The sequence below is a fragment of the Ambystoma mexicanum genome, chromosome 6p (assembly GCF_040938575.1).
Source record: "Ambystoma mexicanum isolate Mex_15411 chromosome 6p, UKY_AmexF1_1, whole genome shotgun sequence".
NCBI lineage: Eukaryota > Metazoa > Chordata > Amphibia > Caudata > Ambystomatidae > Ambystoma > Ambystoma mexicanum.
The window spans coordinates 973252589-973265768 of NC_090935.1; the positions used below are offsets into that span (position 1 = coordinate 973252589).

The 13180-nt window shown below is 45.1% G+C and overlaps 1 protein-coding gene across 3 annotated transcripts in view; it reads left to right on the forward strand.

Moving 5' to 3' along the window:
* CSNK1G3 (casein kinase 1 gamma 3) overlaps nt 1-13180 on the forward strand; it is a 1399476-nt gene that overhangs the window by 419768 nt on the left and 966528 nt on the right. For all 3 annotated transcript variants that reach the window (XM_069625586.1, XM_069625585.1, XM_069625587.1), the window contains one exon: nt 1528-1597. In XM_069625586.1, coding sequence (XP_069481687.1) covers nt 1528-1597 — 70 coding nt within the window. The remainder of the gene's footprint in view (nt 1-1527; nt 1598-13180) is intronic.

A 13180-nucleotide genomic window follows, 5' to 3' on the forward strand; every position in this document is an offset into this window, starting at 1 on the left:
AGGCAGTTCCCCACCCGCACCGCTGGGTCCGCTCCTCACATTATGCAGAGGGCCCCTGGAGGGCAAGTTCCCTTTGCGGCCCCGCTCCAATGGCCCCGCCGGCTTATTCCACCAGTTCCCTGCTCACGCCTCCTTGCACGCTCGAGAGCAGACACACCTCAGACTGCCACCATCACTGCCACACAGGCACTGGAATAGTGTCCACCATTTTGCCTCACAGATCCGACTTCACAGGCAATTTCGCTGTTCAGCTCCTTGTCTCTCCATCGGCAGCTCCATCATCTCAGTTATGGCACTGTCGTATCTCCTTACTTCGCCTCCGTGACTCTGAACAGGCAATTTTAAAAGGATTAATAAAGGGTTTGGTGGGAGCTCTCAGAAAGGGCAGCCTCACTGGTTGCCCATGCCCGCTCCTCGGCGATGAAAATGTTATTTACAATATGAAGCAACTTCATATTTATCCAGTTTGTTAGTGATCCTCCTCAGTGAACCTTTAATTTGGTTTTGGATTGAATTCCTCATGAGAAACCATTTGAGTCTATTAGTTTTCCAAACTTTCGCTCCGTTCCTGCTTTTCTGTTATAGTGCTCGTCTGACATCTGTAATGTTTCGGATTTCCATTTTATTCTGGAGTTGCTTTTTCAGCCTAGACGACAGCATTCTCAGCACATTCTGAAAGTTGCTACTAGAATGTTTAATTTTAACTGAACAAGATGTTTTAGCAGGTATTCACTTTTTGTTACTCATGGTGCAGTGCCATTAAGGCAAAAGGTTGCTAAGGCCACAAAGGTTGGGTATGTTGTCCTGTACTTCCAAGGCCTGTGGTTTGCCTACAGTTTCCAGAGAAACTTTATCTGTATTCCACCAGTTACAAGGCAACATCAGTGTCTCTTCTAAATTGTGGCTTTTGTGGGAGCCTGTGGGGCAAAACCATTGGCTACACCCCATAACTTTTATAACTTTTACAAACATTACTCGCTGGATGTCTACTCCAGATGAGCTGCTTCTGTCCAGGAGATTGGTAATTGCTTGTAGCCTGCTGGAATGTGGTAACCTAATTTCCAGTATTGTAATAAATATCATTTCAGATACTTGGTCCTTAGCTCTGTGTCACAAGAATCCCTGCTACAAGTTTGTGCTTATGTCATAGTGGCAATGTCTGTGCTTTCTGTAAAAATGTATTTGGTGGTGTCTTGGGTAAAGAGCAGTATTATTGGATGGCCTGTTGCAGGAAGAGGGTTCCCAGAGCTGTGAAGGAGTGAGAGTTGCACATTGAGTACCTTAATTATCATGAAAGTAATATTCAATGTATCTAAAGCATTTAGATTGGAACATAACTCTGGAGATTAGCCGACTCAATTTGTATTGCTTTAAGAACACACTATTGTTTTCATTCTTCACATTCTATTTCATCTGTCCACTAAAACAAATGTTCATACTTGTCTGTTTTCAATAAGGACACGTTTGCAGTTTGCTGGGGTATAAACCACATCAAATTGTGCATCTTTTTTTTCTTCTTTTAATCAGGAACCAATGAAGTCTAGAGCACCACAGCTACACTTGGAATACAGATTCTACAAGCAGTTGGGATCTGGAGGTAAAAACATAATTTGAATTGTTATATCTGCATGTGAGTGGAGGCAGGGCCGAATGATGCTTTTAAAATGTAGAATATATTGTTAAAATAATTTTAGACATAAATCACTTCTGCAGGAATAGAATAGTGTTTGGCCAATATTTGTTGAGCCACATTTATCTTCATGGTGAATAGTGATGTTGTTTGTGCTCTGTGATAGTTATGTTATCAAATATTAATACTGTGCCTATCGCCACCATAGGGGTCTTAAAGTGCCAGGACCTTGTCCTGGCAGTAGCTTATTGTGACCTTGCCAGATTGTTGCCAGCCCATAGTCTGTGACTACTAAAGTGCAGGGTTGGCAGGGGGGGGGGCGGGATGGAATTAATAAAGGTGATGGCAGGGCAAGCCAGCAGACAAATGCAGATGGGAAAATGTGTGGGATAAGGGAGAGGTTATATGTTTGTGGTGGTAGAGATGCATGTTTCTTAACTCTGAATAAACATTGAATAACTTTTTTTTTTACATTGGCCTGCCTAGTAAAAACCTTGAGGGGCTACCTTAAATCTGACCAGTTAGCTTGGTCCTGGATTTATTTATTTGCACACCTTCCCAATACTCATTGCATTCCCTCTGCAAGGTGCAAGCGATCAATATTATGATTCTGTTAATAACTTAGCAAGCAAGTAGCTCCATAAGATGAATCACAGGTGGGACGAATTTGCCTTTACTACTTCATCAAACATGATGGGTCATGACTCTGAGACCAAGCTGGTTTATGATCATAGAATAAATGCAATGAGACCCTGAGAATGTACGTGTACTGCATGAAATTCTACATAGAGCTGAATGCCTTCCGTTTCTGCCAGACCTTCTCAACAAACAAAATAGGTCCACAAGCTTTTCTCAGCACTAACCACAGCCAAACACTTGGGCGCTATCAGCACATATGTGCACATTCAGCTAGCCCTAACACATGATCTCATGGTAGCTCTTATTCATATCTAAGCACTGTCCTAATTTCAAGCAAAATTTTAGAAGTGTGACCCGTGTGCACTACAAAACTAGGCTCTGTGTCCTCCATGTAAAACAACGTGACACCTTCAAATCTTGGGCACGAAATCTGGAATGTTTAGAACCCTCAGTCGATCACTCACAAGTACTGGAATGGTTTCTCAGATTTGGCTTTGAATGTTCCTGTCTTTATATATCATTTATGGCAAGTCGGAACCAGGAGACAGACAAGGTGGCATGTTGGTTAAAGGTTTCTTTATTTTGAACCTCTCAAAACCTAAGCTGTCCCTTAATATCTTGATTCTGACATAAAGAAAAGAAATCTAAAAGCGTGCTTGTTAGGATGTCTTACAATATAATTTCGCCGTCTCAGTCTCTGCTTAGTCTTTTACTTGGGATTCACAGACACTCTGTCGCAGTCTTAGGACTGCATTAAGCCTTTGGGTGCTTCCTGGTGTGTACATCCACACCATGTATTTTACTGGGTATCCCCACCCAGGTATCTTACTGTAAACTCTCCAGTTAGTTATCTCCGCTCTCTCACCCTGCCGGGGTGTTTGTTTTCTTGCACACCTTTTCAGGGTTTTCCCCGCCGTTGGGTCTGTCTCTCACTCCACCTTACGGTCTGATTTATTTCACCCTGCCTTGGGGTTTGTTTTCTTCCTCTCTGCCGTGGGGTCAGTCTCACCCCGCCTTGGGGTTTCCTGGGTCTTTTCTGCCCACCACCTGGTTGCAGCTCTTTGTTCCTGCTCGGGCACCCTCCTCCGTTCAAGGCTCTCAGGGATTGGGTCTTCCTGGTCTGTCTCCTGGCAGGGCTGCTGCGCATTCTGTGGGCTTGTCCGCACCTTGGTTCGACAAGCTGAGCGCGTGCTTCCGGTCTCGTTCCACGCCTCCCAGGAGGAGCTTTCCCAGCCTGTGCTGGTGGCTCTTCTTTTCACTCAAAGCTGATTAGAGCTTTATTTTCGCTGCAACAAGAGGGTGTGGCAGTTCTCTGGCCTCTCTTTAGGTGTGGAATGTGCCTGTAAGGGAACAGATAACACACCAGGCATTCATGTACACAGTTGCCAGTTATCAACGAGGTTAACACCCATTTAACCAATGCGACTGTTCGTTTATTGGGACAAGGGAGGATAACATAGAGCCCCATCTAGGGATTGCTCTAAGTGGGGGAAGTGACCCCCGGTCAGATCTCGCTTGCCATGTCCCCTAGGGTGGGTAAACTTAGCAGAATCGCCTCCCCAGTCCCAAAAGGAACTCCCCCTTGGGGAGGGGGAAGAATTCCCTGGATTCATCACACTTGTGTACCCCATTTTGCAATATGTTTATTTTTTGCTGCATCCAATTCATTTTCATCACTCCTAGCATTCTGAAGTGAATGTTCAGTCATGCGCAGTACCTTAAACACTGAAAAGTGCATGTATTCGTTATTTCTGTGTGGTCTGCTTGCTGAAGTTAATATCTTTCTCACAGGTGGTGCGTTTAATGGACACAGGATGTTAAGCATTGCTGTGCAGTGACAGGTTTTGGCTTGTTCATCTCCAACCTTAACATTTGTAAACTAGTATGTTTATAGTTCCACGTTGCAAACTCAATGTTCCTATGTTTGCTGAAGCAGAACATAATTGTTTTTATAAAGTGCTCTGTGGTTTTTCTAGGTACTATGACATTTTCCAACTTTGAAACACGTTAAAAAGGTGTTGAACAAAAGTGTCATTGCAAATTACTGCAGCAGCACAGGTGCTATGCCATGCTGCATAGTCTAAGCCAACTGAGATTGTTTTTTTATGCCAATAAATGAGGACCTCATAACCCTGAATGACCAATGGTGCTTCGCCGAATGGTATCTTCCTTTATCTTGAAGTTTTGTTGACTTCTGTGTGTTTTGTATTCCTTGCAGTGTTTTAATTGATTTTTTTTCTCACATATTTCAAGAGATTTATCTTATTACTTGAGAATGCATGGACTCTCCTCTCAAACTATTCTTTTAACTTTCTCTATATGCAGTGCATAGTTTCCATTAATTGCCACCAGAAATGTTCAACTTTCTTTACAGCTTTTGAGATCTGTTTTCTGATTTTGCAAGAAGTTTGTTTCAAAACCCGCTGTGACAGATTGCCCAAGAAAGAAATTGCCTATATGTGTTTTATTAACACAGCTGCAGTGGTAGAAAAACATAACTTTACATGCCCCTGGTTCTGAGCCGTGGCACAGGAAACTGAGACACTAGCACCTTGAGGGGAGGTGCAGAGTCGCAAACTATTGGAAGAAGGCGGTAACGGCACATACTGCTGGAATGATGTGGACCGATTTGCAGGAGTGCAACTTGCTGAGAGGAGAATAGGTGCTGCCGTGCAGTTAGGAATGAGAGAAAACTGCTGTAAATTCATGGAGCTTGAGTAGTGTTGTACAGAGTAAAGGAGAATAACCCGCTGTCAGTTTGAAAAACTTGGGTAAAACTGGAAGCAATAAAAGAAAAAATGTTTCCCCTCAAAAATGAGGGCTCGGGGACTGCTACTCTGATGCGCAACCACACAAAATATTGCTCAAATATTCAACCCAAGAACATCATTGCTGCAGGGTTTTGCCAATGTAGACCCAGAGTCCCTGATGAGCCTAACAAGTGGTAAATCAACAGACAAGGTATTGGTTCAACCAGATAGGCTTAAACATGTCAGAAGGAAACTGACAACAAACCACGAGGCCAGTGTGGCGGTTCAGAAGAAGGATCCAGACAAAGTGATGACATTTCTAATGAGTGCTTTATTACATGATCAGAAAAAGGCCTAGCTCTCCCTTTCTATGTGGCTGTTCCCTGCCTTTCTAAATAACTAAGGTGCTAGTCAGTCGTCAGGAAATATCCAAAAGAATATGTCTGCAGTCTAAAAACAAAGTCTAACTGACCATACCACTATTCTAACAAAGGCCAGGAGAATGCTTCCCTTGTCCTGATTGTCTCTTTGGGCAATGGTTATCCTCCTAATTGAGTTCTTGCTAAAACAATATTCTTAAATAGTCTTTTGTCACCCTCTTTGAGTTCTCATAATTCTTTCACCAGGTCTTTGGGCATTCCCTTCTCTTCAGGGGGTGTTCTCCATGAACCCCTATTCGCACTTTGCTTTATCTTTCTATTCAGGCTAGCAGGTCTTGGAGGTTTCTGTAAGGTACACTTTCTTATAAATCGTAGGATGTCTTGACAATGTCCCCCTTTTCTTGCTGGGGTTTGTTCTGTTGATCTTTTCTCTTATGGGTGTCTCTGGACTTTGTCATAGACTTCTCTTTCTGATATGTCCCATTCTGTTTCTCAAACTTGGGATGACTTTCCCTCCTTGCCACGGTGTTGGTCACCAGATATAAATGCTCTCTTTCTCAGATCCAATTGTGGTTTGGTTTCTCACCTTATTAAATTTCACCTACATCAACTTTACATTCAATACTTTGTCAGTTTCAATGGGTCGAGTTACTCCTGTTGAATAACTGTTTCCCGGCAGCCTCCCAGTCCCCCCGTTCTCCCTGTTACCGCTGCTCTTACAGGAAAAAATCTCTGGGGCCTGCACTTGCTTCGGTTTATCACGTTCGTTTTGCCTCAGTTTGTTTCTACTGTTTGGCAGTCGCAGACCTATCTCACTCTGTGTCCTGTTATCACTGCAGGTAAGCTGCTTGTTGGATGAATTCACAGCCTGATGGTTTTGTTGGATGGGTGTATGGCACAGCATGAAGTCTTTGTCACGCCACCACTGAAATAGGTATCCCATTCTCTTGCTGCGAGCTAACGCTGGGTCTCAAGTGCTCTTTTCTGGCTGTTAGACACCTCTGAAATTTGAGGGGTCCACAACTTTCCTCAACTCCACCTCTCTCAGGTGCTACACATTTAGGGGACCTGCCCTGTGGGCATATGCCTCTCTTCCCCACCTTGGCTCGGGGTGTCTTCCTTTTTCAGGTCACTCGTCCCAGTTGAGTGAATGTCGCTCTTCAAAGAAAGAGACATGACCAAAAATCTGTAGGAATCTTAGTTTCAAAAATATTGAAAAAAATCGGTATTTGTTGCCACTAAATCGGTAGGTGGTAGGACTGCTTAAAAAGCAGTATCCTACCGCCTAAATCGGTAGGGTTGGCAAGTATGTAGCAGGTGCCGGAGAGAGGGGCCTGCGTTGTGCAGCTACACTGAAGAAATAGCATATTGCGTTTGCAGGCAGGTGGAAGTGGCGAGATTTGTGCAGGGCGGGGCAGAAACGTGCGGTTTCCCCCCGGCTCCTGGCGCAAGCTCACACCTGCCAGAACTCATTAGGAGGATTGGCTCGCCATTGCTTCAGCGGCTCGCCCCAGCATGTAGATGTCTGGCACCGGGGAGCTGAGGTACGGTGAACCATGTGGCTGTTCATATCCAGAAGTGCTGAAGCGGATCTCCCAGGCGCCTCCGACAGTCTGGGGAGGTTGCACTGGCACACTGGTCTGCTAACTGCTGCCAGTAAGAACACACCATTATAAAAGCAGCAGCTTGGGCACATCCTCACTGAAGAACGTTCCTCGGATTCTGTGTACTTGCACACCCTGCAACCATGGCTGAACAGGCTGCTAAATCCAGGCAAAAAAAAAACAGTATTTGTTGCCACTAAATCGGTAGGCGGTAGGACTGCTTAAAAAGCAGTATCCTACTGCCTAAATCGGTAGGGTTGGCAAGTATGGGTTCCTGCCAAATCTGCTGCTGTGTGTTCCCTGCTAGAGCTGAGGGATACTGAAGACTCCAGGGAGCCTTAGCACGCAGCAAGAAGGTTTGGAATAGACGAGGCGAAAGGGAGCGAGCAAACGCAGAGGAGAGAACCGAAGGCAACCGAGGAGCGGCCGGATACTTGTGAGTGACAGTGAGGGAAAGTCACGCTGGGGCACTCCAGGTCTTGGGTTCGGGCGTACGAAGGTGCCCATCGGACAACAGCTAATGTTAATTGAGTCAGGAGACCAAAGAGTTTTATGAAACCCGAACAAGCTGCCAAATGTTCCATGCATTTTTGTATACTGAACTAAATTAAAGTTACGCGAAACACATGAAAGCACTGTATGAATGAATTTGGTGAAATAAAATGTTGAGAATAGTGAAAACAGTCCAAGAAGCCAATGGACAATATGAAAGTATAAATCAAAGGAAACACAGTAATAAGGACTTTTGAAAGCAAGTGAAAAGTCTGGGATGAGCACTATTGTGAAGTGTGACATCAAGGTGGGGACAAGGAAAACATCCCACGAAGTGAAGGGTGTGAAAGTCACATTGTGGCAAGAGTCGAGAAAACTGCCAAAGATGAAAAGAGCTGCAAGTGGACAATTGAGGCAGGTCAAAGAGGGAGGCTGTGTCTGCAAGGAAGTCCAATGAAAACAAGTGACTGCAACAAAGTGCCAAGGGTTTTCGGTTGCTTAACCTGTAGTGGGTATCCCGCATGGTCCAACAACTGCGCCTAGACCGAGTAACCCTACTTGAAGTGCAAAGTTGGTTTGTAAAAAGTACTGAAAGCCAAGAGAACTAATTATAGTTTTGAGGTTGAAGGTGTTGAACTTGGGGAAGGGAACCTCAAGACCCTTGCTGAAACTGTGATACACCTGTGAAAAGGAACCCTGAGATCTTTTGTGTGGAATTACTTTGAACTTGGGGAAGAGGCTGTAATACATGCCAAAGAGCTGGAACAGACATATTTGTTTTGAACAATATTTCTTTGGTTGCTGACATCCCTACACCTTACGTATCTTTTAGTTGTGAGGGCAAGCATAGGTTTTGGACACAGAAAGACTTTTAAGTTGCACTCAAGGACACAGACTATTCTTAGTTTCTTTAGGTAGGAAAATCCCACCTTAGCATAGGCAAAGTTAGGCACAAATAAGAAATAAACTCTTGATTTTAAGAAAAGTGAGTCAGTTGGCTGCGTCTTACTTCATGGTGCCTTCACACCGGCCCAATCAGGAGCGAAAGCAGTTCCTGCCGTTTATCCTGAATTGCCCCCAGCAACCCCACACGATCCACACCCGGAGTCGTTGGCTTTGCTCTCATAACCATCAACACCTCCCTCAAACAGCACTTTTTCTTTTTTTCCTCCAGACCCCTTCTGCAACAAGGAAGCCTTGCATTGTCGCCTCGCCGCTTCCCACACTGTCTGCCAGTGAACCTCCCCTGTGGCTTTGATCTCAAAATACTGTATAATCTCTTGTCTCCGAAAATCCTGAAACACTGGGTCCTGAAGGAGGACGTCATTGCATCTCCAGCATGGCGGCCCTTTCTCACCTCCTCTATCCACCATTCTGTCGTGACCATCTCACTATCCGACCAAGTTACAGCTTCCACCCTTGGCGATGACACCATTGCCTCCTGTTCCCTCTGGACCAGTAGGAGGTCTATTCTAGTATGTGGGGGCGAACAAAAAAAAAGGTGTACCATCCCACCTGCGGAACCTGGACCCTCTGCACGTCAGCCCAAAATTGATCCTGCAGCAACTTTGTGAACGCTTTGTGCTCCCTCCCCTTTGTTTTAACCTTGTCGCCCCGCGCTGGCAAACAATCAACTGACATGTCTGCAATCATATTAAAGTCGCCTCCCACCATTATCATTCCCTCACCCCATTCTTCCAACACCATAAACACCAGCAGAATGAAAGCCTGCTGGTTCACATTGGGTGCTTATACGGATGCAAGGGTAAGCATCTGCCCATCCAGATGCCCTTCCACTGCCACAAACTGGCCTCCGAAACCCCTCCTCAACTGGACCTCCCTTAATTGCATGGCACGTGACAGGATGATCCCCATGCCCTCTTCCTTACTTGTTTTGTTTGAGGCCCAGTGTGTTTGCCCAGTATCCGTCCCTTTCAGGGCATGCTCCTTCCTCTGCTTGCAATGAGTTTCTTGCAAGAAGAGCACAGCTATCTGGGATTTTACAGAGCATGTTTGCTGTGAGACATCACTTATTGGGGGAGTTCAGCCCCTTAACATTAGGTGTAGCCGTCTTCCAACTAGTCATTCTCCCACCATAGATGCCACCTCCAATAACTGCCCCTGGTCAAGCCCGCTTGCCACCTTCATTGTGACAAAGTAATGCACGTATTCTGCCCACATCCCACCCAATATTACAAACCCGAAATGTTCAAATAATAACTGTCTACCGGGGCTACCTGCCCGGTTTTCCTGAGACACTGAAATATAACTGGTTCACTAGGAGAATTGAGAGACTGCCAGCCCATCAAGAAACACAATTTACATTTTTCGACCACCCCTATCCACATGTTGGAACCCTTCTACCCCCAATATTCTGAGGTGCCCCTCCCTCAACCCAGGACTTTCGACTTTGTTGCTTAGAGCTTCTTGGATTTCCTGGACACAGACTCCTTCCGGCACTCCTTCGACTCGATGAAAGCCCTATTGAAGCACTCCTGTAGCTGATACTGTCCATCCCGTTCCTGGCTCACACCTTACTTCTGCAGCTCTGCCAGCGGCTGAGCCGCTTAATCTCCCTGTTTAATATAATATTCCCCCTTGTGCTCAAACGGAAGGGCAAAGGGGGAAGCGCCATTGATAGCTTATCCCCTCGTCTTGCAACCATTTTGTCAGGGGCCTACACTTACTCCTCTGCTCCAGAGTGTACGTTGACAGGTCTTGAAATATCCGCAGAGGCGCCTTCCCAGTCCAGCTCACCCACCTCACGGGCCTTGTGCAAAAAATCCTCCTTGTCCCAATAGTGGCACATCGCCACCCCAGAGCGAGGCTCTGTTGCTGCTCCTGCGCCTCTAATGGACCTTATTGAAACGGACCTCTGTCAAATGACTCCCCCCATTAGCTGCTCAACCACTCTGGTCAGCAGGAGTTCCAACTCCCTAGGTGTCTCCCCCTTTGAACTCTGCAGAAACAGATCCTCAGATTGCTCCTCCTTTCTCTGTTCTCCACATCATCCAAATTACAGCGCACCTCTATTCCCTGCTTTCCTATTCCTTAATCCGCATCCTCCAGATTCTGGTCCGCTGCCCTCTGGTTGTGCTCTAGGGTCTCCACACGCTCTTTCACCTTTGAGACCCTCTCTGTGATGGCACACATGGCAGTTTGTACTTCTGCCCTAAACGCCTTAAATTGCAACAGGATCGTTTGAACATCTTGTTGCAGCGTTCCTAAGCCGCCTGCTGCCATGATAGCTCGCTGCCTGTATCCTTCCTCACTTTGTGCCCAGAAGATACCAAGTTGCCGCTCCTCCCTCAGAGGATCTGGACGTTTCACCATGCCCCAGCTGTGTGGCCAACAAAAGGTCTTCAGCCACAACCACGCCTTTACTGTCACCTGCAATGTATTCTCCATGTGGCTGTCACTGTCTCGTGTGGCTAATGTCGTCCAGCCCGTTGTAGAGCGGCAGATGCACACGTCCTCTCTAGAGCCAGCATCCTCACCTGCGTAATTCTGGAAGAACAGTAAGAGAGCATTGTGTGAGTCACAAGTTATCGTCCCAATACTGCTTTGAAGATATGAAAGATGTTATGCGCTCAGACAACCGTATCAAATGCACCCACGCACTGATGTGGTGGAAGGATGTCTGCATACACCACTGAATATAGAAGAGCCTAAGTGAAATCGGACCAGAGTAGTGACATCATGAAGAAAAGATTCTAGGACACACTGAAACAAAATGTGCACACTTAAAGAATGATGATGTAACTAAAGTAACCAAAGAAAAATGCATGAAGAGACGAAGAAATCATATACACTAAAAAGTTTAGCGAGTAGAGAAATAGCAAATGTATATACACAAACGCAAGGTAGACGAGATGTATAGAAGTTTGCTGCAGGTGAAAATATAATGCAGGTAAAGCAGCCTTGATGGAAAAATGGATGTGGGTTTCGTATGAGCTAAGAAGCTTTGAAGGGAGAGATCAGAACTGACAGAGGCTGGAAAACAGCTTGGTGCGGGGAACAAAGAGGAGAACAGTCAGCAAGGTATACTACAGAGAAGAAACCTTGGCATTGGGAGGAGAAGACTAGTATCTCGGCAGATAATGGCCCGCAGAAAAATCAAAAAGATTCACAGCTGTCCACTCGACTGGATAACAGTGCAAAAATGGAAGATCACAACCTAGCCAAAAGGAAATCAGTGGACGAGGATGTTGGTGCACAGCTCTCACTGGAAGAGATAAAACTGAAGAAATTTAAAATAACAGTGGAGAACAGCGAGAACACAGAGAGTGATGTGTAAGGACAACTCGTCTACAGAGGAGTCCCACGCATGGGGATGGATAGCAAAATCCTTAAATGGAACATCGACGAGTTAATGCCTAAAGGAAAAGTTGGTGATAACCTCTTTGAACACGAGAGGGTTCACCCATCTGCTGAGCTCTGCACCAGTATACCTGAGGAATGCCGATATTGTATGCACACAAGAAACATGGTTAACAAGTACACCATGTGTAGAAGGCTTTGACGTAGCTTTTAATCCTGCAATCTGCAAAGAGAAAGGCCGCCCAATGTCGGGTCAGTGAACCCTGATAAACAGAAAAAGCGGCCTGAGAATCAAGAATGCTTGGAACATTTCGCCCCATCTCCAAATGACTTGCACTGATCCAGTTAACATGGTAACATCAGATAACCAGACCATTTACATCCTAAATGTCTACTGGAACACAACCACGAAACTGCACTTAAAATTTGAAGATGACATCTTAGATGCAATTGACAGCATACTAGTGACAGAACCACAGGCTTTAATAATTATAGGTGGAGATTTTAATATGAAACTGATAGAGAACCCACAATCAAAGCAACAAGTGAATAGCGGAGAAAAAACAAACTGTGAGCGATGGCTTGATGAGATGTCGTTAAGAAATCTAGTAATGCTAAATGGAGGACCAAAGGGTGATACTCCAGCTAGACCGACCTGGACACGAGGAACCCAAAATTCAATACTGGATAATATGTTTGTCTCAGGCAACATATTCCAGGAAATTGATTCATTCAAAGTGATCACGACTAAAATCAGTGACCACAACATGGTGGTAGCAGAATGGAATAATATCAACAAAATGGAGCGTAAACAATGGAGACAAGATCTATCCTTGGTCCCAGGTCGCAACAGACTGCGTATAAATCAGTGCGACATTGACAATTACCGAACTGCTACTGGAAGCGCAAGACCAGAATCCCTCAAGGTCAACGGAATATCAACAGTTCTTTGAGATCTATAAAGTTAGGAAAAAAACGTCCCAGACAAGACCTGTGATACAAAAACACAAATATGATCCTGAGGTAGCTGCCAGAAAGAGAGAGGTAAGAAAAATTATAAGGAAAATATGCGCCGCAAACCCAGAGGACCTAATGGTGCAGATAAAAAAGGAAAAAAACAAGTATAACAACTGGTGCAAAAATCGCAAGGCAACCATCGAACAACGGGACGCGGAAGCAATGTTGAAGGCTCTAAACCGAAAGAACACAAGGCTTTTGGGACATTATTAATGATACAAAGAACTTGGATAAAACACTACTATCAAGTACAGTTCTGGAAAAGGAATGGGAAAACCACTTCATAGCACTATTTAAAAGAAGAAAAACCTTGAGCCCGACGAAAGTGGAGACAAGTCAGCAGTGGGA